Source organism: Canis lupus, chromosome 19 (genome assembly GCF_048164855.1).
Source record: "Canis lupus baileyi chromosome 19, mCanLup2.hap1, whole genome shotgun sequence".
Lineage (NCBI taxonomy): Eukaryota > Metazoa > Chordata > Mammalia > Carnivora > Canidae > Canis > Canis lupus.
The window spans coordinates 44,490,088-44,514,476 of NC_132856.1; the positions used below are offsets into that span (position 1 = coordinate 44,490,088).

Genomic DNA, 24,389 nt, shown 5'->3' on the forward strand with positions numbered 1-24,389 from the left:
CTAGCAGGTGCCGGCGGGTGTGGACTGGCTCTGGAGTGTGTGCCCACCACAGCAGTAACATCCCCACTCAAAGCCCCGGCACTCAGGAGGGAGTCAGGGGCTGTCCCCATCCTTCCGTTGGGATGGGGTGGGGTTCACTCACTGCACGTCTGCTATGCACCCGGCACTGCCCTGGGCCCTGAGATACAGTGGTGAACAGAACAGACACCCCTGTCTCAGGGAGCCCACGTTCCTGCAGAGAGACCTGAGCAAGAAGTCTGGGCACAGAGGAAGCCCCGCTAATCCTAATTCCATCTCCTGTATACAGTAAGTGTTCCATAATGACTGTCAGAAGAGTATGTTATCTGGGCTTGGAACTGGATGTGGTGATGGAGGGGTGGGGAAGGGTCTGGGGTAGAGCCCGGGTGAGGGGCAGTGGGGACCCAGCAGGAAAGCTGGTGACCACTCAGGGGTCAGAGCCACACCCTCAGCTGCAGAACTCCAGAGGCCACCTGGCCAAGCAAGACAGGAACCACCCAGAGACTCCCCCAGGTGACCACGTGCTGACCGAAATTCCCTTCTCCTCAAAGTGGGGCCAGGCCTCCAGCCCGCCCCAGAGAACAGGATGCTTCCCGTTTAAGATGCAGGAGGTTCAGCACGGCCAGTGTTCAGCTGTCTGGCCCACCTGTGCGTCACCCAAGTCCCAACCCAAGCCGCTCAGCCCTCGGCTCTGATAGGCTGTCCGGGGTCACAGCCACCACCCAGCACGAGGGACAGAGCAATGACGTCTGTGGCATCCACAGGGTCTCAGCCCATCATGGCTGAGCAAACAGGGGCATTGCAAGCAAAACATGTTAACTTGATTCTTCCGCAGACCAGGCCCTGTGTTTTGTATTTTGAAACTTATCACTAACTTGGTATTTGGTTTTATTTCCTCATTTTCCTTATTTGAGTGCCGCTTTATATATAGCTTAAGTTGTTTTTCTCCCCCCAAAAAATGTAGCTTTGGTTTCGTGAGTCAGGCCGAGGAGGACAAGCATTATGGGGGTAGAAGCGTTTCAGAGTCACCCCTATTGGGGACTGGGATTTTACAGAGGGACCCAGCGGGCCATCTCAGAGAAGTGAGTTCACCAACCACTCGCCGGCCACCCAGGGTGTGTCCATGTACACATGTGTGTTGCACACACTCCCCATCCCAGGCTTCTCTTCTTTGTATGGGCTTCTCTGCCAACAGCCCTGACCCCATCCCTGGCTCCGGAGGCTGGTGGCCCCCGGAAGGGAACAGAATTCTAACAACCTCAGGACATCCAGGTTCCACCAGGCCAGGAAACCAAGAGCAAAAGAGTGAAGCAAGATGCCCAAGGGGCACAGCTGGCAAGTGCACAGGCCGCCTGCTGCTCTCCTGCCACCAGCCAGCCTGTTCACGGTGAAGGCAACTATTGTGAGCAAACGCCCTGCGGGCCCAGCCCCACCAGCCAGCAGCCGTCAGCTGGGCTGCCCCCAAGTCCATCTTTCTAAATTCAATGCCTCATCAGGAAGCAATGCAAGCCATGGGGGGGCGGGGGGGGGAGGAACTGGCCAGGCGACATTTCAGCAGATGCAAAAGCTCCACCCCAATGCCCTGGGCGAGCCCTGACCATCATGTGAGCAAACCCAGCCACAACCCTGTTCCACCCTGCTGGAAGAGAGGCTCGGGAGAACAGGGAGGCTGCTATTACGGTCAGAGGGGCTTCGGTCAGCAAAAAACAAGCGAGCTACTATCTCAGCACGCCGAAATGACCATCCCGTGCTGTCCGGCCCAGAGCCTGCTATAATGTGTGCCCAGAGCCCCCATACTCAGGGCCTGCTTTATAAGAGGGGTGCCTTGTCCACTCATTCTCATATTACCTGGGTCTCTATACCTCCCGGGTCAGCTGAAGAGCAGATATACACTGAACTCAAGGCCCCTCCTCTCCAGTGACAGATGGCATCAGAGCAAGCTTCCAGAACTTTCTATACACTGCAATTACAAGTGTGGAGGAGAAAAGACGGAGGTCCCTGATATGCTCCCGACAGTCTTCCAGTAACCGGGAGTAACCAGTCCTTGCTCTCCTGGGACACACAGAGTTGAGTCACAGACAGAGAAAGATGAGAAAGGAACTTGGCCAAGTCTAAACTCGTGGCTCTCAAAACTTAAAAATAGCCTGGCTGTGGACCCTAAAGTATTCCCTTTGAAACACTCAAGCAGAAAGTCTCCAGCCTTCCAACGTGACCCTGACATTCCGTGTCCAGCTGGTTTCCCTGGGAGGGGACAAATGAAAAACAAAACCTGAAGCAGATATAAATATTTGCTGGCAAGTACTGCCCTGCCATGGATGCGCCTGGGGAATCTGGGAGGCCTGTTTTGGTTTTGGGTAAGATTTCGGTTCACTTTGCCAGATGGACTCTAAGCATCGTTTCATGCAACATTTGGTTCTAAGCGCCTCCGCACAGTCCAGGGTTGACACTGATCCTCAGACCAGGGCATCTCGGCACACCCCTGTCCTCGTCCACAACACTGGGGAGGGTGTCACAAGCTCCCCAAGAGTACTGCCCGCTGGTCCTGACCCACACCCTTCAGAGGAACACAAGAAGTCAGGGGCCTTGGTGGCCGTGGGCAGTCAAGGTCACTGTGTGGCCTCTGTGTGTGTCCTTCTGAGTCTCGTGGTTCCATCTCCAGCCTGCAGGGAGGAGCTGGTTCGGGCACGGGCTCCTGGCCTAGAAAGGAACCTGGATGCCGAGCCTGGCTGCAGGAATGGGGTCCGGCTCCTCGGGTCAGCTCAGGCACCCCTCTGTACCCTGCCTCCCTCACCACTCCACCAACAGGAGGGGAAGACCTCAGCCCTGACCCACTCAGGGCCATGTTCCCTTCCAAGTTCCCTTTGTCAGAAAGCCGGTGTGCTCCCAGGAGCTGACAGGCCGTGCAGCGGAGTAGCCGAGATCTCCAACTCAGCCAGGACCCCCGGTAAATGTATCCCGCAGGTGACTTAACCTCTGCGTACCTCCGTTTGCCTGCCTGTGAAATGGGGCGAGGGAACCAGGCTTACTGGAAGGAATGAACAAACCACAAGCCAATGTGTGTGAGATGATTAGAAAGATGACACACATTTTAGCACAACTACCTCAGAGCTAACCCGATCTAAAATTCCTTCCTAGAGATCTCTGGGTGGCTCAGCGGTTCAACGCCTACCTTCAGCCCAGTGTGTGATCCTGGAGTCCCGGGATCAAGTCCCATATCGAGCTCCCTGAATGGAGCCTGCTTCTCCCTCTGCCTGCGTCTCTGACTCTCTATCTCTCTGTGTCTCTCATGAACAAATAAATAAAAATAAAATAAAATAAAATAAAATAAAATAAAATAAACAAAATAAATAAAATAAAATCCCTTCCTCTTCTCCCTTCACCCCCAACTGAAGCCCCTCCATTCCTCCAACAGACATCCTCCAAGCACCCACTACGTGGGCCCCTGACAGAGGCCGTTGTCAGGCATCCAATGACCCAACACCACCACAGACCTCACAGGAGCCCAGGGAGGAACCTGGGGCATGCCAGGGAATACAGGTCCATGAGCCCCACGGCCAGAGCTACTTGCCGTCCCCCGAATTGAGGACCCCACGTTTAATTAGAATGAGACCCTCAAAAGGCCTCGGGGTGGGTGACGGCTGTAACACCAGCGGCTCCCTGTTTGATGCTTTCCTAGGGATCTTTCCTTCCTCACCCCGCTTTCCTCAGACACACTCTGCAGAGCACAGTAAGTGACCTCTCGCTGAGTAAATGCTTCTCCATCTGGCCAGAGAGCCAAGAATCGCAGCACATGACGCATCCTGAGTCACAGCGGGCTCCGGCCGCGGCTCTGCACTGGAAACTTTCTGCAGAAAATCTTCCCATGGATTATCCTAAGGGTGGCAGGCATGTCAGTGACTCATGGCTCTTGTTTCAACTGTAGGGTATGTTCCAGATACCTAAAGTAACAACGATTGCACTTTGCAATAGAAAACGTAACCATAAGTAAAACGCAAAACTGTGTTCCACTTCCATAGAAGTCTGCAAGGGGGAAGGAAGGCCAGGCCGTGCAGCCCCTGCCTTTCCAGGCTCTCGCCGCTGCCCACAGCAGTGCTGGCTACTCAGTCAGCTGAGACCCAGGCATCTGATGGCACCCAGAGCCGCAACCACAGCACTTGGGGCCAGGACGAGCCTGAGAGGTCAGCATGGCTCTGCACTGAGGAGGAGCGGCTTGCCCGCTGTCACCCCTAGGGCCGCTGGGAGGATCAGACTCAGAACACGTGGTGTCCTCACTCCCCAAATCGGGCCTTTCTTCCACAGTTTTCTGTGTCCCATGTAGAACTCATAAATCAAAAGATGTAAAGAAGGCGCTCCTGCAAGGAAGAGTCAAGCATCCGACTCTTGGTTTCAGCTCAGGTCACGATCTCCGGGTCCTGGGTCCGAGCCCCACATGGGGCTCCATGCTCAGAGCAGAGTCTGCTTGAGATTCTCTCTCTCCCTCTGCCTCTGCCCCTCCCACCTGCACTTTCTCTCTTGCGTGCTCTCTCCCTAAATAAATAAATAAATAAATTCTTAAACAAACAAAAAAAGATGTGGGATGCCTGGGTAGCTCAGCGATTCAGCATCTGCCTTCGACCCAGGTGTGATCCTGGAGTCCCAGGATCGAGTCCCACATCAGGCTCCCTGCATGGAGCCTGCTTCTCCCTCTGCCTGTGTCTCTGCCTCTCTCTCACATTAATGAATGAATGAATGAATAAATAAATAAATAAGTAAATCTTAAAAAAAAAAAGATGTAAAGAAATATAACTTTTTTTAAACCTCTGGCAAGACCTGCGCTGTCAGAAGGTCAGTTTCATGCTGTGGATTATTAATGGAAAAAACAAGACATGCTTTCCTGGTCACAGAGGAATGGAGCACAAACACACCATCCCAGGGAGGGAGGGCCGCAGAGACAAAGTGCAATGGGACGGGGCACACGCCGTGGGAGCCCACCATCAGGGCCTGCCAGGGCAACGGCCGGAGCCCCCTTCTCAGAGTGGGGTCGCAGGGGCAGGCACCTCCATGCTGGCCAGAAGGACCGCTGGCTGGGGAAGGTCAAGGACCTCATGGTGGGAGGAATTCCAGGAGCTGGGGCCAGCAGTGACGCTGGTGTGACAGAGCCCGTGGGCACCATGTGGCTGGGGAAAGCCCCCATGTGGCCTTAGGGCCACAGTGAGAGAATGTGCAAGTTACGTGGAGGATCAGAAGCTCACTCCCATGGCAATAGAAGCCTGGCTTCAGTTCGGTCTATGGTACGGCACAGCGACTCAGGAAGGAATTTGGGGCCAAGTCCCCGGGGAACCGCACCGTGCCAGCCGCTCAGAGCCTCATGGTCATGATCTTCCACCACCTTCTCCTCTACTTCAGCCCCTAGTTTGGCTTGACCGAAATGCATGATATTTGGGGACTAAGCGGGACGTCCAGGGTCCATGCAGGCCTCTGTCCCGGAATTCTGGGGGAGGCTCCCCCATGACAGGATGGCCCTGTGTGATTTCCTTTGCCATGAAAAGTGCTCTGGAACCATCCTCGGTGTTTCATTCAGCGCTATGTGAGCTGCACACCTCAAGCATCTGCTGCTGGAAAAGCCAGAGAGGGGGTGCTTCACAGGGCAGCAAGAGAATCCACGCGCAGCTCGAGGCTGGCGAGACCGTCTGCTGGGAAGGAGCAGACAGGATTTTTACATGCTCTTCTGGAAGGTGTCCTTGACCTCCTGCTTCCCTAGGAGAATAAAATCAAGTGCCACAGGCTCCCTAGCCCCTGGCGGGGGCGGGGCCCTTCCCAGGAGGAGTCACACCTGTTTACAGGCTCCCGAGACTGCTCTTGCTCCATGCAGGGTGGGGGGAGGCCCGTCGATCCCTGGCCGGGTGAGGGACACCCCGCGACCAGTCTCTTCTGGCCCCTCCACCCCCTCCCTGTGCCTGACGAAGCCGGGCAGGGCCTCCTCCACCCCAGGGCAGAGTGTGGTTCTCTCCCGGGGGGCGTCAGCAGTGACAGAGCCCCAGACCCGCGGCCGGGAGGGCAGGCACAGGCACAGAGCCCACCGATGCCCCCGCAGCAGCTGGGCGGAGCGTGAAACTGGAGGGACAAACAGCAGCAAACGCAGACCTGAAAGGCCACCTGGCCCCACCACGGGAGCGGTCAGAGCCCAACTGGTGTGGAGGCGCCACCACGTAGGCCTGTGTGGTCCTGAGCAAATCATGGGCCTCAGTTTCTCCACTGTGAACAGAGACGACTTGGTGTCTGGCGGTGAAGGGTAACGCAGAGCATGTGCCCGATGCCCACCGAGCCACGGGCACTAGACACAGGGTGGCGAGGATTGGAATCACGGAGCCCAAAGGCCACGGTACGAGGGGTCTTTATCTGCCTGGCTGTGGGGGGCTGCGGTGGGGGGCCCGGTGGCCCGGGGTGCACTGGGACGTGGCCTCGGGCTCTGTGCCAGCTGCAGAGGGACGCCTCACCAGGGTCATGCCTTCCCAGGGCGGCCCACATCTGATGGGTGACCTTAGGGGGGAACATGAAAGTCCGGTATCTCACCCCGACTCGGGACACTTCTGAAGGGCTCGCGCACTCCCTGCGGGGTGGGCCATGTCAGGCCCTCGCTGGGGCCGAGCCCCCTCCACCCGCCTCCCAAGGGCATCCCCTCGGGGCCCCCCGCGCCCTCCACGGGAAGCCCGGGCTGTGACAGGTGGCCTCTTTGTATCCTTCCCCTGGGGAAGAGAGGAGGGAACCAGTGTGAGGAAGACAGTGGATGCCTGGGGGAAAAGGCCAGGAAAGAGTAAACAAAAGGCCTGGTGACCGCTTCCCTTCCCCTGCAGGGTAAACAGTGGTGTTAACGCAGAACACCGAGCGAGAGGCATCAAGAATCTGTCCTTGCCTCTTGCCTCACGGACAGAAAGACACAAAGAGGCCACAGAGGAAGAACGGGAAAGACCGAGAGGGAGAAGGAGCCCCCAGCACCACACCGCACCAGAGCCACGAAGACGGCCAAGGAAGGTGCCAGAAGCGTCCTCGGAGATGAGCTGATCAAGGACGGGAAACTGAGGCATCTTCAGACTTAAGTGTTCTCCAAGGCAAGCACAGGGACTCAGGAGCTCTTCCCACAGTGTAAACGCCCCCGGGGACGCCTCTGTCTGACCCAGGGAGGGGCCCACGTAAGCAGCCCAAACGTCTACTCTGCTTGGCTTCTGGCTCGAACTACGCGCCTGATGGTTACGGTGACGTTACCCCGACTCTCTGGCAAGGGCCCTGTATCCATAGAGTCTTCTCTTGGGAAGTAAAATCTCATCCTAATTCAAGAAATGCAGCGTGCGGGGCAGGCACAGCTTTCAAAGACCACCAGAGTGAGGGAAGGGGAGGCACCCTGGGGCCGGCCGCCTGGCACTACAGAGGGGGGGTGAGGCCTAGAAGACAGGAGGGTTTGTTCAAGCCCCCCCAGCAGGACTAGGCCAAGAACCGACCTCCAGAGGCCCCGATGAGAGGCTCCCTCCTCCGCCACACCGCCGGTCATGGAAGGGCGGACAGAAGCTGGGCTGCCGAAGCTTCCAGCCATGGGGCGGGCCCTCTCCCGTGCGGTGGGCAAGCAGGCCACTCAGGAAGGGCACAAGGCCCCAGCCTCACAACGCCACCCTGGGGGCGGGGGGGTTGGCCCACAGCTGGGCTTGCTCCCTGCAGGGGGCCCTTCTCCAGGTCCGCCGTGACCGCAGCTCACATGACCTGGGCACGTCCCTATGGGTGACACTGCACCGGCTCAACATGCGCTGACACATGGCAGCTGCCGAGACACACCACTCGGTGGCAAAGGGCTGGTGGACAGCATAGACCACTGGGACTGACACACACTTAACCCTTCTTTGTGCAGGTTTTTGGGTGCCTTTTGAGTTTTCTACACACAAATGTCACGCTTGGTCAAAAAATAGAAATGAGGGTGGCTCAGCGGTTGAGCGTCTGCCTTTGGCTTAGGTCATGATCCCAGGGTCCTGGGATCGAGTCCCACATCAGGTTCCCCACAGGGAGCCTGTTTCTCCCTCTGCCTGTGTCTCTGCCTCTCTCTCAGAGTCTCCTGAATGAACGAATAATATAAAATCTTAAAAAAATAAAATAAAATAGGATTCCATTGACCTAAACCATCCGGAATAGGTAAATTCACAGAGACAGAGCACAAAGGTGTGGTTTCCAGAGGCTGGGAGGGAGGGAGAATAGGGAGCAACTGCTTTTTATGGGTATAGGATTTTCCCTTGGGGGTGATAAAAATGTTTTGAAACTATCAGAGCGAGTGTTTGTAAAACACTGTGAATGTACCAAATGCCATTGAATTGTTTGCTTTAAAATGGCTAAATTTTGTGATGTGTCATGTTCACCTCAACTAAAAATTTAAAAAAACAAAGCCACAAAAATAAATAAATTGGGACATAAAATAGTTTTCCGCATCTGTGCTTGGGAGGCAGCGTGGCGATGCTGGTTAGGGACAGGGCCACGGCGTCTGAACCGGGGGGCTCGACTAGCAGCTTCACCCAGCACCACCACCTGGGAGGCCTCGGTTAATGATCTAACTTCCCCGGGTTTTATCGTCCCCATCGGTGAAACAGGCCTAATGACAGAACCTGCTTCCCAGGGTTGTTGCAACTAGTAAATTAAACAGTAGAGGGTAAGTGTCCAGCACAGGTGGGGCCTGGCACAGACCGGCCCCAGGGCCTTTGCCCCTGCTGTCTGCCCACCTAGGACACGCTCACCCAAGGAAATACTGCCTCCTGTTAGACCTTTCTTCAAATGCCACCTTCCCAATGGGGCGTTCCCTGACCCCCAATTCAAAACTGGAAATTTTCTTGCCACCTGCCGGGAGGCTCCATCCCCTCCTCGACCTGTGTCTCTCCCCAGGACTTGATTACGGTCTGTCCTGTTCACTGTGTATGACACCGAGGCCTTGAACAGGGCAAGGCAGGGGCTCAATAAACATGTGGAATGACTGGTGTGAGCAAATACTTCTGCCCCCATCTGGGGTGTAAACCTGCCTCCCTGACAAAAGAGAAGTACTGTTTTGTTGTTTAGCGAGCTCAGAATTAAAAATTTAGCAACAGTTGACAGTTTAAAACCACGGTATTTCCTGCTAAGTGTTATTCCCCAGAGAAATCTGCAAAGGAAAAGAGGAGTAAGAGGGTGCTACATGCTCAGACACACAAACCAACTAAGTCACCCCAACCTACGAGCGCCCTCTGTGCCGTGAGAGCTGGTCCCATTAGGCTTCAGGGGGTAAGTAACACCGTGCTGCCATGGGCGCCAGGGACCCCGTCCCAGCAAGCACCTCAGGCCCCAGAGACAGGACAGATTGATGGCCCTTCCTGGGCCCTGCCCTCCTCCGTGTGGCACAGCGGGCACCCTCCCAGGACTCGGCTTCCCAAGGCTCTCTGGCCTCAGAGGGGGACATTATGACCCCAATTCTCCAGAGTTCAAAAATGGGGGGGAAACAAGACAAAAACCCTCAGACTCTTCTAAAAAGAGCTTTCTAGTTAGTTCTATGAGACCACAACATCATGACTCCACAGAACACACTGCTTTCTCACTGCCTCCAAACCCCTGCGCAGAGCAAAAGAAAAAGCTGAAGCCAGCAGCCTCCAAGAATTCAAGGTTTTAAAGAGAATAAAACAGAACCCTGAACCTGTTAGTAAAACCAGCAAGGAGCCTCTTCCATCCCACTGGGCGCAGGGGCTGCAGCTGCTACCTGGCTGCGGGCTAGAACCCAGGGTGGGGGCTGAGCTCAGAGACACCTAGCCCACAGGTCTCAAATTTCCCCCAGAGTCCACACTGCCTGAGAGTCCACACTGCCTGCCTGCACCGCTGACTATGGCCTTCCCCCCCAACTCACTGAGTTTCAGATGAAGGTCTTGGCGGAGGGGGCCCTACATCACGTGCCTTTCTAACCAGTTCCCAGGTGAAGGGACGCTGCGGGCCCACAGACTACACTTTGAGAACCACTAATGCTTGAGAGCAAAATCTTCCATGTGAGTTTTGCAACTGTACACAGTACCTGCAGACAGACAGACAGACAGGGCCAGAGAGAGCGCCCCTGCCCAACCACAGGTCCTCAGATAGACAGACCAGCCCGGCCCAGCCGGGGACAGAACCCACAGGGGTACCTGGACCTCAGAAACTGCTGCCATTCGAGTCCTGGACGAGCCAGTCACTGCAAGACACTCTGGGCCACACCCGGAACCCCAAAACCCAAAGTCACAGCATTTCCCTTTTTCGAAAGCAGTCATGAGTAATCCCACCCCGCTTTCGCCCTTTGCACGTAGGTAACCCCCAGATACAAGATCCGCTTTCTGCTCAGGGACGCTTTCAAGTCTCTGGATCAAAAGATGCAGCAGAAAGAGGAAGCCACGCGTACACATACGTGCGCGGCTCAAGGAGACCTACAGCATCCCCGATGGGGAGCACCTCCCCCGAACGTAGGGACCTTGTCACCCATGGTGGGTGAGGTCACCAATCTCTCACTCACCAAAGTAATCGGCCTTCGGGTGAGCATCCATCTCACGCTCCAGACGTTGGGTGAGGGCTTCTAATTTCAATTCGGCAGCTGAGGGCCCAAGCTCGGGGCCTGGGATAAGGGTCTGGCAGGGCAGCCTCACCCGGGGGGGGCTGGGGCTCTCCGGGAGCCCAGGCCCCAGGCCGCCATCGGAGGGCCAGCCGGGGGGACCTTCTTTACAAGACCGCTCAGGTGGGTGGACAAGGCTGGTGGGGCTGAGCTTGGGACCCATGCCAGGGTCTGTGCAGACGGGCTTGGGACCCAGCCCAGGGGCCGCACCCGACTGCAGACTGTCCATGCTGCCTGGTGAGGATGGTGGGACGGAACTAGAGAGGTAAGATTTGGGTCCGTCTGGGAACCAGGCTTGAGGATCCACAGTGGGCTTGGGCATCGCGCCTGCAACCTCACTCCCCATCCCCGAGTTTGCTCTCGGAAGAGCTCCTTGGCTGGGGCAGCTCTGGGCCAAGGGTGCTAAGAAAGAGGGGGTCCTGGGCTGAGTGGGCCCCAGGAGGGCCCCGTTCTCCGGGCCTGGGGAAGAGAGGCCGGGGCTCACCCGCTGCGAGGAGGCGGTAGTCCAAAGCCCGGCTGGCTTCCCATCAGCGCGACCCCCAGCACCGCCATCCCGGCCGCTCTCGAACGACTTGGCGGAGCTCGGGGAGAGCGGAGGCTGGTACAGGGGATGGTCCCTGGAGGGTCTGGGCAGCGGCGCGTCCGTCCCCGGGGCGCCGGGCCACCCACTGCCGGCGCCCGGCCTGACGCTGGGGGACACTCCTGGCTGGTCGGCCCACTTGGGGCTCGGCAAGGGGACGTTGTCGTAATAGTCTCCGTGGGTGAGGCAGGCGGGATCCTCGCAGGGGCCCGGCTGGCGGAAAGCGGGCATCTCCCAGCGTGCCAGGCCCTCCTTGGCCCCGCAGTCCTGGCTGCCCGGGCCGGCGCCGCGGGCGGGCGGCCTGGCCCTCTGCTCCGGGGGTGGGCACGCGGGCTGCCCAGGGGCGAGCGAGGCCAGAGGGGGCTTGGCCGCACCATCCACCGGCTGCCTGATGCCCGAGCCGGCTTCCCGGCGGGCCTGGGGGGCGCCCCCGTTGGCGGCGCCGCGGCTGCCCCTGGGCAGGGTCTCCTCCTGCAGGAGCTGCTGCTGCTGCTGCTGGAGGTGGATTTTGGCCATTTTGGTGGCAAACACCCTGCGTGTTTCCTCAAACTCGGGGTTGTTGCCCGCCCCCCTGTCCACTCGGAAGAGCCCGTCCTTGGATGCCTCGTACATGTTCAGGTCCTCGATGAACTTACTGGCCTCCAGGCCCAGGTCGCCGTACTTGTCCATGTCGCCGCGGGTGTCGGGGCCTAGCGCGGGTGTCCGGGCTGGGGGCGCGGGTGCTGGGGCCCGGCTGGCTGCCAGGAGCGGCGGCGGCTCACGTCCAGCCCGCGACAGGTAGAGCCTTCCACCTGCCCGGCGGGAGGGTCATGACCCCAGGCCGGGTCGCGGCGATGAGACCGGAGGCCCAGCGGGCGCAGGTCGCTCGGGCTGTGGACTGTCCGCGCTTCACCGCCCGCGCCCGCCGGGCGTCTCTTCTCCTCTTTTTCAAATCTTAAAAGGAAAAAGAAATAGAGGGAAAAAAAAAAAAAGCCGGGCTTCTCGGTGAGCACGTCAGCAGTGCAACCCGGCCGCGGACGGGGGCGCGGGGCGCGGGGCGCGGGGCGCGGCGGGAAGCGCTATTGTCCGATGGCGGCGGGCGCGGGCCGGAGGGCGGCGGGACGCGGAAGTGAGCGCGCCGCACGCAGTCCCCGCCGCTCGGTGGCCGGCCCGGCACGTCCCGGGCCGCGAGGGGGCGGGGCGGGAGGCGGCCGAGGGCAGGGGCGGGGCGGGGCGGGGCTGGGGCGCGGGGCTGCTCCGAGCCGGCGAGCGGGCCCCGCGCTGGGACTGCCCGGTCCCCCCCGCCCCGCGATCCGGGCCCCGCCCCCCTCCGGCCCCGCCCCGCCCCGCCCCTGGCCACGCTGGGCGCGGGTGGGGGAAGGGCTCGGCGCGGAGACCGCTGGCGGGCGTGGGGGGGGGCACCGAGTCGCCTGCGGGGACGTGCCGCTTGCCGTGCCTCAGTTTCCCCGGGTGCCCATCGACCCCGCGTGCCAGGCCCGAGGTGCGCGATCCGAGGCCCCGGGCCTGGCCCCCAAGTCCTCTCCAACAGGTGGGCAGACTGAGGCTCGACGGGCCGGGAAGTGTCCAAGATGCCACCGCGGGAGCCCAGGTCCTCTGAACCGGGGGGGGGGGGGGGGGGGGGGGGGGGGAGGGGAGGGTGTTAAAAAGTCGCATTGTTCCCGGGAGCGCGCGCTTTCAGGGCGCGGAGGGCGGCAATAAGAACGCGCCCGGGTCTCAGCGTGCTCCCCGCAGCGCGAAGCCTGCTCTTGGTGTCGCCGATGCAGCTGCTGCTGGCAATTGATGATCGTTCTTCTCCCTTGGGGGAGCAAGAGGGAGACAACGCAGTCTGAGTGGTTTCTTTAAAAAAAAAAAAAAAAACGCGCCCCGGTGACTCCTGATTCAGATGCGGGTGCCTGACCGTCCCAGCCCCACCTCCAGGGTGCGCCCGCCCGGCTGCGGGGGCGCTGCGGGGGCGCTGCGGGGCGCGGGGCGCGGCTCCTGGGACCTACCAGCCGCTTCTGCTTCAGCGGTTCTAGGGTGAAGTCTAAGAATTTGCATTGCTAACGAGTTCACGGACCACACCTGAGACCCGCTGGTCTCGCTCCCTGCACCAGCGCCCCGGTGGCCCCGGAGAGGTGTCAGGTCGCAGGCGCCCGTGCGGCGGCAGCAGCCAGAGCGACCCTAAGGCAGATGTACCAGACCAGTCCCTTCCCAGCTTACACCCTCAATGCTTTCCTCCGGCAAAGATGGAAATGAGCTGCCTACCGGGGCTTCGCGCCCTCCCTCCCCCACCCCGATTTGGGAGCCTTCAGCTGCAGGAGCCTCCTGGTGTCTGCCCAGAGCCCGACCTTGAACTTCCCAGCTCATCCTTCCCACCGGTGCTGAAATCACCTCCTCCCAGAGGGCTTCTTTTTTGGGTACCGTCTCTATTTTTCTGATCAGTCTCTATCATTTATTTATAATTACTTATCTGTTAACATGCAGTGTTTCTGGTGGGTGGTGGGTTTTCCACCTCCCTAGACCCTATCTGTATGCTCAGTGCCTGGTGCGTAGTAGTACCTGGTGGTTGAAAAAGTGAATTCCTCACTCTGTCTGCCAGGACTGTGACAAAGAACGAATAAGATAATAGACCTTAAAAAAAAAAAAAAAAAAAGATAATAGACCTAAACGTGCTTTGTGTTCGTTCTGTAACCCCTAAGTGTGGTTTACATGGGCCTGTGCATGGTAATCACCCGGAAACTTGTTGAAAATGCACATTCCCGACTCCCCCTTCCATCCAACCTATTAAACTAGATCTTCATTGGAACAAGTTTCTTGAGTGCACTCTTTGCACAATAGTTTGAGAAGCACTGCTGTAGAGAACTATACAGAATGAGGTATTTTTACTTTTACAAAGTCTTTTAATGTATTTGTCTACAAAAGGAATACCTGTTCATGATGACAACTTTGAACGATACAAAGATACATAAACTTTTAAGGAATTACCCACAATCCCTCATTAAACAGTCCTTGGGATGCTGGGTGGCTCAGTGGTTGAGCATCTGCCTGCAGCTCAGGTTGTGATCCCCAAGGTCCCAGGATCGAGTCCCACATCAGGCTCCCTACAAGGAGCTTGCTTCTCCCTTTGCCTATGTCTCTGCCTCTCTCTCTATCTCTCATGAATAAGTAAATAAAATCTTTAAAAAATAAAAAAGTAAACAGTCCCCATGTCTTCAGTAATATTAATTAATAGCTGGGCTTACTCACAAAGTGAGCGATAGGCTCATGAACTCTTTAGAACAGTGGTCCTCAAAGTATGGTCCCGGAACCAGCAGCATCAGCATCACCTGGAATTGGTCTAAGCCTGTGGATCCCAAATTTAAACACGCATTAGAATTCCTTAGGGAGCTTATTAAACACTGGTTGCTGGGACCTACCTGCAGTTTCTGATTCAGCGGTTCTAGGGTGAGGTCTAAGAATTTGCATTGCTAACTTGTTCACGGACCACACCTGAGACCCGCTGGTCTAGCGTTCCAGTGCTTCCTCTTGGTACACAGAGAGGTGAGGGCATCTATCAGAGTAGAAAGCTGTGGCCCACTTTGCCTGACCCCGAGTACTGGGGTCGTAGCTAACAAAGCGCTGGGAACACATGGCCATCCCCGTGTGAAGACTAGCAAGCTTGGAGCCAGCGTCCTGGGTGTTCAGTTCTAGGAGCTGCAACCCTGGTACTAGAGCCTCGAACACCAGCCAGGCCTCTTGTAAATCGGTTTTCTCTTTTCGTGCTGACTTGGCAGGGCCTGGGCCCATTATCCTTGGTCCCTATCTGTTCCCCCCTGCAACCCTCATTTTGCCTTGCCTGGAGTGCTCAGAAGCCATGAGTTTCATTCCCCATCCCCATTGCAGTTCTAGAAGCTAGTGCACCATCTCCACCAACTAAACACATACACCTGAACCCACCATCTACATATTTCCTCACCAGACTGGCTTATCCCCTCTTGGTCAGTGGAAAGATGGCATCCCATGAGCGTCAAACCACATAGCATGCTACTACTGTGAAGGGGCACTCAGACTTGACAGCCATGGCCAGCAGACACCTGGATATTTTCCCACTGCTATTTAATATTTAAAAGGCAGAGATGTCTTCCAATTCTGTGCCCAACATTTAGAAACCCAACCATGACTATTTAACGTAGGCCGGCGTTGTCTGTTCTGTGTGCTTGGAAACATCTGTTGATTCGAATCTCAAAATATGTGTTCATACTTGCACATCAGTTGTTTAAAAAGCAAAATACTGAAGAACTAAATATTTTTATTGATCAGTAGGCAGAGAATGGATGGTTTTGTTTCAGTGTTTACCAATGATATGTTTTGTTGAGTGAGAAATGTTCCACATTCTATTTTACCAGGAAAGCTATTCCAAGGTGGTGATCATTCCCCATGGCCCTGCCAGTAGGACCGAAGTCAGTATCAACACACAGCTTTCCTTTGGTCTGGAAGCTTATTTTCATGGGCACAGGGATGTAAAAATTACCTGCCCTCAAGGCACTGGGTGATTCAGTCAGTGAGGTGTCCTACTCTTGATTTTGGCTCAGGTCATGATCTCAGTGTCGTGAGATGGAGCCCCGTGTCGGGCTCCGTGTTGGGCAAGGAACCTACTTAAGATTCTCTCCCTCTCCCTCTCCCTCTGCCCCTCTCCCCTCCCCTCTCTCCCTCAACAACAACAACAACAAAAAGTGCCTGCCCATGAACACACTTGTGAAATACGGGATTTTCAGCTTGACCTGGCCAGAATCTCAACAACATCCATCAGATCCTGTATCTCTCCAGCTCCAAACCCTCCGGCAGCATCCTGAATCATGCTGAGAACAAAGATCTTCCCCTTGACCCTATGTGGCCTCCTCCCACCTGTGCCTACCTCCTAATTCCCCTCTGTCTCCCCTTCTTCCACCACTTCAGCCACACGGACTTTCTCATAGTCCCCGGCCCATGCCCTCACCGTGCCCTCACTGAACAAACATCACTGAGTACTTAGGATGCCCTGGGCCCTCCCTTCTCTGGGTGCTGAGGACACAGCAATGGACAAAATAGCCAGACGCGCCTGTCCTGCTTGGACTTACATCCCAGTGGGACAGGGTGGACAATAAAAGTAGACACGTGCCTCGTGGAGGACATTAGAAAGTGAGGAGGGTGGCGGCAAAAGATGAAACCAGGATGCAGATAAGGAGGGGACGCCAGTTTGAATACGATGGTCAAGGGCCTTCTCCCTGAGCACACACTTGAAGAAAGGCAAATGGAAGAAGCCTTGTGGGAGACACGCATCAAAACGGTCCTTCCCAGGAGTTTTTTTGGGTAAAGTGGAATAGAGGGGAAATGCCATCAAGAGAGGCCTCTTTAGGTGTTTTTTTTTTTTTCTTTTTTTAAATATGGGAAATGGTACCTGTTTCTATGCTGATGGGAATGGCCCACTGAGGTAGGGGTTGGGGGAGGAGAATTGCTCTTGTAGGAGAGAAAGAAGGGAATGTCTAGGGTGACGTGCTTCAGTAGCAGAGAGGGGCGGGCTCCACTGCGTATTTCAGCCATGGTGATAGAAAAGATGTGGGCTAGCATCAGGTAGGGAGGTAGGTACATAAGGTGTTGGAATCTTGGAGTGGTATGTGGCTCTTCCGATTACTTTAACTCTCTCGGTGAAATAGGAAGTAAGGAGAGTTAGCTGAGAGTGAGGCCAGGGGAACAGCTGTTGGGAACTGGTCCTCTAGGGGAGTGGGAGAGTCAGTGGCCTGGAGAAAGACAGAGGCTTCCCCTGGGATCCCAACCCCCACCCTGGGATCCAGGGCATGGATCCTGATGAGGCCGGCATGGTGGCATGTTTTTCTTTAGCCAAGGTTCAGTTACACAGATGTGGGTATGAAGTAGGTGGAGAGCTGGATCTAACTGGGACTGGCTTCTGCTAAGTGAGTGCAATCTAAGTAGAGTGGCAAGACGTTGCCATTTCGCCTGCCTAGAGCCTCCTCCCCTCCCCCAGCATCCCATACCGGTGTGACCCCCTGGCTTACAACCCTCCGTTCTCTGCTCTGTGGTCCCTTCTCCAGGAATTCCTTCTCAACTCCCTGTCTCCACGCCCTGTCCTCACCTGGCACAGTGGTGAACCTCCATCACCTCACCAGGATGCAAACCTCACCGGGCTATGGATCATTGGCCATTCTGTTCATTGCTACATCCCAGGAACCTAGAACGATGCCTGGCACATGGTAGGGGCTCCTCAAAATGCTTGGTAAATAGAGGAGCCGGGGTGGCTCAGTGGTTGAGCATCTGCCTTCAGCTCAGGTCTTGATCCCGGGGTCCTGGGATCGAGTCTCGAGTTGAGCTCCCCGTAGGGAGCCTGCTTCTCCCTCTGCCTATTTCTCTGCCTCTCTCTGTGTCTCATGAATAAATAAACAATATTTTTTTAAATGTTTGGTAAATAAATCAGAAAAGGGAGTACAGGCATTATCATCTATAGGTGAACAAAAAAATTTATTGGGCTCAACCATGACCCAGATTTGGAGAGACAAAGAGGAGGCTGTATTATTACCCTGGTAACTTTGCAAACCTTCTTAGAGCTTAGTGATGACCTTGTACAAATGTTCAATCTACATCATACATCCCCTATCTTGCTAGTCAAGAGCATGACAGTATATAAATATATGTGTTTGAATGTATAAAGGGTATTTGACTGAAGAATATCTGTTTGTGGGGTGCCTGGGTGGTTCAGTCAGTTGAGCATCCGCCTTTGGCTCAGGTCTTGATCCTGAGGTCCTGGGATCGAGTCCCGAGTTGAGCTCCCTGCATGGAGCCTACTTCTCCCTCTGCCTCTCTCTCTCTGTGTCTCTCATGAATAAATATATAAAATCTTTTTTAAAAAATCTGTTTGCATGCATACATGTCTGTTTTTTATATACTTGAATTGTTGACTAAAGGGCATTTGAAAAACCCTAATCCAATAGTCCGCAGGCAGCAAACGGTGCCTCAGCCCGTGAATTACCAAGGGGCCCGTGAGGCCAAGGGCCCCCGTCTTTAGACAGAGCCCTGCTTATTTTGCAGTTAACTGAAAGGGCCTTTCTGTTGCTTTTGCTTGGCTACAGGGAATGTCTCTGCACACAATGCTGTGTGTGTCCCAAAGCTGGAGGGCCACTTCAGGGAGAGCTCTGAAAAGAATCTTTATATTTCATTCAAACAGATGGATGAAGAATGAAGAACCCAGGTTCCCCTGGGCTGGTCCCTGCTGATGCCCAGAGCAGGCCAGGAAAGCTCGGCCCCTCCAAATCTATTTCCCAGAACCCTGGGGGCTCCGGCCTTGGCCTTCACGGTGGAATTGCCCCGAGAATAGAGAGAAACGGATGTGCCGAAGGCCTTTTCCTGGTGCTTGGTGTCATGATCGTCTGCCCTGGAAAGCTGCCCGGGCCAGACCCAGATATTCCGCCCTTGACCTTGCCGTGTGCGTCTGCTGGAGCCCACTGTCCTATGGTCTCAGGCCCGCGCCCCAGCCCTTGCACCACGCTGCAGGCATGTGCCTGGCCACAGGGCTCCACGTGGCTCCTACACACCCACGGGGGGACGGGGGGCTCCCCCTGGCCCCGGCCCAACCCCGCCCAGCGCCATCTGCTCTGAGCGCTGCCAAAGATGTTTAACGGGACCCAGTGAACTGGGGTGCTCCTTCACGAGCCAGCTCCAACTTCTGCTTCCTCTTTGGGATGTTTAAGCAAGCGGGACGTGCCTATAGCTTCAAACGCGAAAGGTGAACGAGCACCGAGGGAAAAGTAGGCGTCCTCCCCCCATGGAGCCCCAGGCCCCCAGCGCCCCCTCCAAGGACAGCGCGTCCATCTCTTCCTGTCCCCCTTTTCTATGACACAGTGGAACACGGCCCGCCCCCTTGCCTCCTGCACTTGACCAGGCTCTTGAACATCTTTTCACACCACTTCACAAGCAGCTGCCTTCGTTAAGGCGACGGCTGCCCTTTCTCTGGGTGAGTCATCGGCTTTTTTTTTTTTTTTAAGATTTTGTTTATTTATGAGAGACACAGAAGAGAGAGAGGCAGAGACACAGGCAGAGGGAGAAGCAGGCTCCATGCAGGGAGCCCGACGTGGGACTCGATCCCGGGACTCCAGGATCACGCCCTGAGCCGAAGGCAGACGCTCAAGCGCTGAGCCCCCGGGCGGCCCGAGTCATGGACTTTTTACCCGACACCCCGATTCTCAGGCCTGCGGGCTGCTTCCACCCTCTCCTGCCAGTGCGTGCACGGCAGCGACGGCTGCGCCCCGACACACCTGCTGCTGGCGCGGCTGCGGGATAAGCCCGCGCGGCAGGGGCTTCCCGAAATCTCCGAGGAGCTGCGGAAATGACTGGTTGCCTGCATCTCTCACCGACCCCAAGGACTTGCCCCACGTGCCCCCGGGTACCACCGTCTCCCTGGGGGCAGTGCTAGGAGCGCTGAGTGGCCACGACAAGAACGATGATCGCGACACTGATCACCAACATGTCACGCGGCCTGCTCAGCTCCGCTCTCTACATCCACGGACGTGGCGGTGTGGAATCCCCGCCACGGCCCATCGGCGAGGTCCTGTGATCTGCTCCTTTGTGCCGAAGAGGAAACTGAGCCCAGGGGAGCTGAGGAATCGTCTGGAGTCCCCCTGCGGGGAGGCGGTGGATCCAGGAGGGGCCCCAGGCAGCCCAGCCGTGCAACACGCCACCTGTCACGACACAATCTCCTGGGTGCTCGCCGGCTACCGGAGCCCCTGCACCTGCCTCCAGAGCCTGGCTGCCTCCCGAGCCCTCACGGGAACCACGTCTTCTGTCCCCAGCACCGCTGTGGGGCCCGGCAGTCAGGGAGCTGAGCCACAAGGTCCCCAAGGGTGGGTATGGGTCTGCGTGCTTCACCCGGGACCTTGCACCCGGCTCAAGGCATTATCACAATGAACGGGTAGTGTCCTCAATAATCATGATGCTAATAATAGCTGACTTTCATGGGGCGCTAAAAGCTCACCTAAATTACCTCCTTTAATTTTCACAGCAGCTCCAAGGTAAATCCCATTATTATTTCCACTTTAGAAATGGAGGAACAGAAGCTCACAGGTGCAGGCAGCTGGTGAGGAAAGGGCCCAGGACCCAGTCCTGAACCATTCAGAGAGAGGAAAAGGCCAGAAAATGAGGCTGAGTGAGTGGCCAGGGAGGCAGCAAGAAAAGAGGGGAAAGCGCATCTGGGAAATTGAGAGAGGAGGGTGGAAGCGAGTCCCCGGGCCTTGTCACACACAGGCCATTGGCAGGCCCGGCTTCCACGGGGAAGGGCACAACTTCCCCCAGGCTGGTGGCATGGGCCTACATCCGTTTTATGTGGGTAATGAGAAATGGGTAACTCCAGAAGGGGGGCGCACGTGGGACACTTGTGCTACCTTTGTGAAGCAACATCAAAAAGGAGAAAGTGCCTGCGACATTTTCATTAATCGGCGTGGGTGGGTGTGAGCGCTGGAAGAGGCATGTCCCGGCCACAGTGCGGCCCGAGGAGAACCCTAGAAGCTGCCAGACAGCGGAATGAGGATCTGGGTGTGCAGCAGCCCCCCCACCTGCTCTCTGGGAGTGGTGACCCCGCTCTGGAGGGTGAGCTCTGGAGACAGGAGGGAAGGAGGCCCTATTTATTATTTCCACCTGCCACATTCACACCAGCTGAGGTCTTCATGCCCACCAACCTTGTGCCTAAGGGAGCTCAAGTATAAAATGCTCACAATTCTCAAAGTCTGTTAAAAAAAAAATATATATATATATATATATATCCAAAAACATGCCAAAGACTGGCTCCATTCCCTCCAAGAGCTGTGGATGGACCATGAGGCATAGCGGGCATCCACAGGGCGCATGCACCCCACATCTGAGGGCCGGTCTCACAGCCACTGTTTTTCTTCTTGTCAAAATAAATGGGCCTCTTGTGTTGGAAAAGATTTCACGGTCTAACTCCCTCTGAGGCCTGCCAACCCTCACTGACGTGAGAGCACCTCACTGAAACTCCCACTGCCGTGGGCTGGCGGGCCTGGGTGACCTGCACCCCGGGCGGTCTGGCGGGCCTGGGTGGGGATGGCTGCCTCCCCCGCTCCCTCCCATCTTGGCATTTGCTCCACTGAGGATCCAAATGAACACACCTAGAGCTTCCAGAAATCGGTGGGAGGGCAGCAGACAGCCCCAGCCTTCTCTGCCTGGAAGGCCACCCTCCTGGCAAGGCTGCTCCAGCAGAGCCCCTCCTCAAGGAGAAGGGGGAGCACTGGAGAAGGGGGCATGGGGAGCGGGTGGAGAAGGCCACCGGGAGAGACCAGCGGGAGGCCCGTGTTCCCCCAAAGTCACGGCGTCCCTGGAGCCTCATGATGTGACCATGTTTGGAAACAGGGGTGTTGGCAGACGTCACCGGTTAAGTAAGGTCCCCACGTGGGAGGAGGGCAGGTCCTAAGTCCAGCATGACCCGTGCCTTGATAGGAGGAGACACCGAGACACAGGAGGAGGATGCCCTGTGACAATGGGCACAGGTTTGTGCGACGCAGCCACCGAGCCCAGCATAGCAAAGGACACCGGAGCCCCCAGAGGCTGGGAAAAGGTGAGGGAGGATCCCCTCTAGAGCCTTCTGAGGGAGTAGGGCCCTGCCCACACCTTGCTTTTGGACTTCTGGTCTCCACAGTGGTCAGAGAACGCATTTCTGTTGCTTAAACCATTCAAGGGGGGCCTGGGTGGTTCAGTAGGTTGGGCATCTGACTTCAGCTCAAGTCATGATCCTGGGGCCCTGGGATTGAACCCCACATTAGGCTCCCTGCATCTCCCTCTCCCTCTGTCCCTTCCCCCTACTTGTGTGTGCACGCGTGCTTTCTCTCTCTCAAATAAATAAAATCTTAAAAAAAAAAAAACCCACTCAGGTTGTGGCACTGTGTTGTGGTACCTTCCCAGCCCCAAAGTGGCACGTGGCAGCCCTTGGGTCCCCTCCAATCAGCCCCCTCATGAATGTTCAGAATCCCCCAGCGAGGCAGAGCTGGAAAACGCATATAGCATCTCATTCATTCCTTCGACTAGTAGTTATCGGGTACCTACTCGGTGCTGGGCCCTGAGCTCAGTGCCAGGGACGCCATGGGAGATAGAGCGGATGGGCCGCTGCCCCACGCAGCATCCAGGCTCACGGGAGACAGGCGCACACGGAACAATCACACAAGTGCAAGGGGAATTCCAAGTGGTGGAAAATGCTGAGAAAGAGGAGAACATGTTCCCGGGAGCGCAGTAGGGCAGGAGGAGTGGGGTAGTCAGACAATAACTCTGTGAGGAGTGTTCTGCAAGGGCAGGGAAGTCCTCCCAGGGGGCCAGGAACTGAGACAGGGTGGGAGCAGGAGGCTGCCCCCTAGGGCTGGTCAGGGGTCCCGGATTTATTCTAGATTCAGTGAGAAACATTCCCAGTTAAATCTTCATCCACGTGCTTATTCTCACAAACGGATTTTTTTAAAAAATTATTTTAAAGTAATTTCTAAACCCAAAGTGGGGCTTAAACTTACAATCTTGAGATCAAGAGTCACATGGTCTGATGCATGGGTGGCTCAGTCAGTTGGGCGTCTGCCTTCAGCTCAGGTCATGATCCCCGGGTCCTGGGATTAAGTAAGTCCTGCATTGGGCTCCCTGCTCAGCAGGGAGTCTGCTTCTCCCTCTCCTCCCCACTCTTGCTCTCCAAATAAAAATTTAAAAATAAAAATTTAAAAGTCACAAGCTCCACCAACTGAGCCAGCCAGGCACCCCTCTCACAAATGGATTTTAAAATGGGGAGGTGGAAGCGCCTGCATGAGGCCATGATGAGACTGTCATCTCCTGGGGAGTGGCGGGTCACTGTCTGAAAATGTGCCCTCCCTACTTCCTTTCGAATGTGTATGTGCAGACCTCACACTAAGCCTATATTGAAAAACAGGCTCACATCTGGATTCCAAATTGAGGCGACAATGAAGGAAAGCAGAGGTAGGGGGGCCCTTCAGTCATCCGAACCCAAGAAGTCAGCCCTCAGGTGGGGCATGGTGGCTCCATAATTGAATGCCCCCACACCCCGGACGGCCTGACTTTGGGCAGTTTTTAGGGAAACACATGCTGTGGGTCTTGTCTTTCTCTCGGGCTGTGCTCTTGGAGAGCCTGTTGCTCTTGTGTCTGTGGGTATCTCTTTGTTGTCCAGACAGTAGGAACCTGGGAGGAAGGAGTGGTGGTGGGCGAGAAGCGGCACATGGAGGTGGGGGGCAGGAAGAGTCGAAACCCAGGTCATCCCAACACAGACCCGTGAGTCTCCTGAACCTCAGCAGGGTGTAGACAAAGAAAACCATATCGAGGGCACCTGGGTGGCTCAGTTGGTTGGGCGTCTGCCTTTGGCTCAGGTCATGATCCCAGAGTCCTAGGATCCAGCTCCCTGCTCAGCGGGGAGTCTGCTTCTCCTCTCCCTCTGTCGCTCCCCCTGCTTGTGCTCTCTTTCTCTGTCAAATAGATAAAGTCTTAAAAAGAAAACAGAAAACCACATGGAGGCACATCCAACTCAAAGTGCTGAAATACAGAGCTAAAGAGATAATCTTCAAAGCAGACAAAGGAAAGACGCTTCAACAGGAAAGGTCTTCAACAGAACAACAAAAGCATTGTCATCAGGGATCCCTGGGTGGCGCAGCGGTTTGGCGCCTGCCTTTGGCCCAGGGCGCGATCCTGGAGACCCAGGATCGAATCCCACATCGGGCTCCCGGTGCATGGAGCCTGCTTCTCCCTCTGCCTGTGTCTCTGCCTCTCTCTCTCTCTCTCTCTCTGTGTGACTATCATAAATAAATAAAAATTAAAAAAAAATTAAAAAAAAAAAAAAAAAAAAGCATTGTCATCAGAAATGAAGACGGCCTGAAGCCAGCGGCATGGCATCTAGAACATTGAAAGAAAAACGTGTCAACCAAGAAGTCTCTCGTGAAAGTACAGCAAAGAATTTTTTTCAGACAAAAGCTGACAAAACTTGAGAGAATTTGCTGCCAGTAGGACCACTATTATAAACCCTGAAATAATTCTTTAAGGCTAAAGGGAAATTATCTTGGATTAAAGGTCAGAATCAAGAACATCAGAAATGGTATGTGTTTGGGTAAATACAAAAGATAATCTTTTCTTTAAAAAAAAAAATTCTGGGCAGCCCTGGTGGCTTATCGGTTCAGTGCTGCCTTCAGCCTGGGGTGT

General features: G+C 55.9%; 1 protein-coding gene and 1 pseudogene across 1 annotated transcript in view; one reads left to right on the forward strand and one right to left on the reverse strand.

Annotated features, from left to right (window-relative positions):
- Window positions 1-12,322, reverse strand: part of LIMD1 (LIM domain containing 1) — a 70,010-nt gene extending 57,688 nt beyond the window's left edge. The window contains exon 1 of the mRNA XM_072786525.1: window positions 10,529-12,322. Within this exon, the coding sequence (XP_072642626.1) occupies window positions 10,529-11,873 (1,345 nt within the window). The 5' untranslated portion in view covers window positions 11,874-12,322. The remainder of the gene's footprint in view (window positions 1-10,528) is intronic.
- A 590-nt stretch (window positions 12,323-12,912) lies between these two features.
- LOC140611522 (small nucleolar RNA U3) lies at window positions 12,913-13,033 on the forward strand (annotated as a pseudogene).
- Window positions 13,034-24,389: the final 11,356 nt, after the last annotated feature.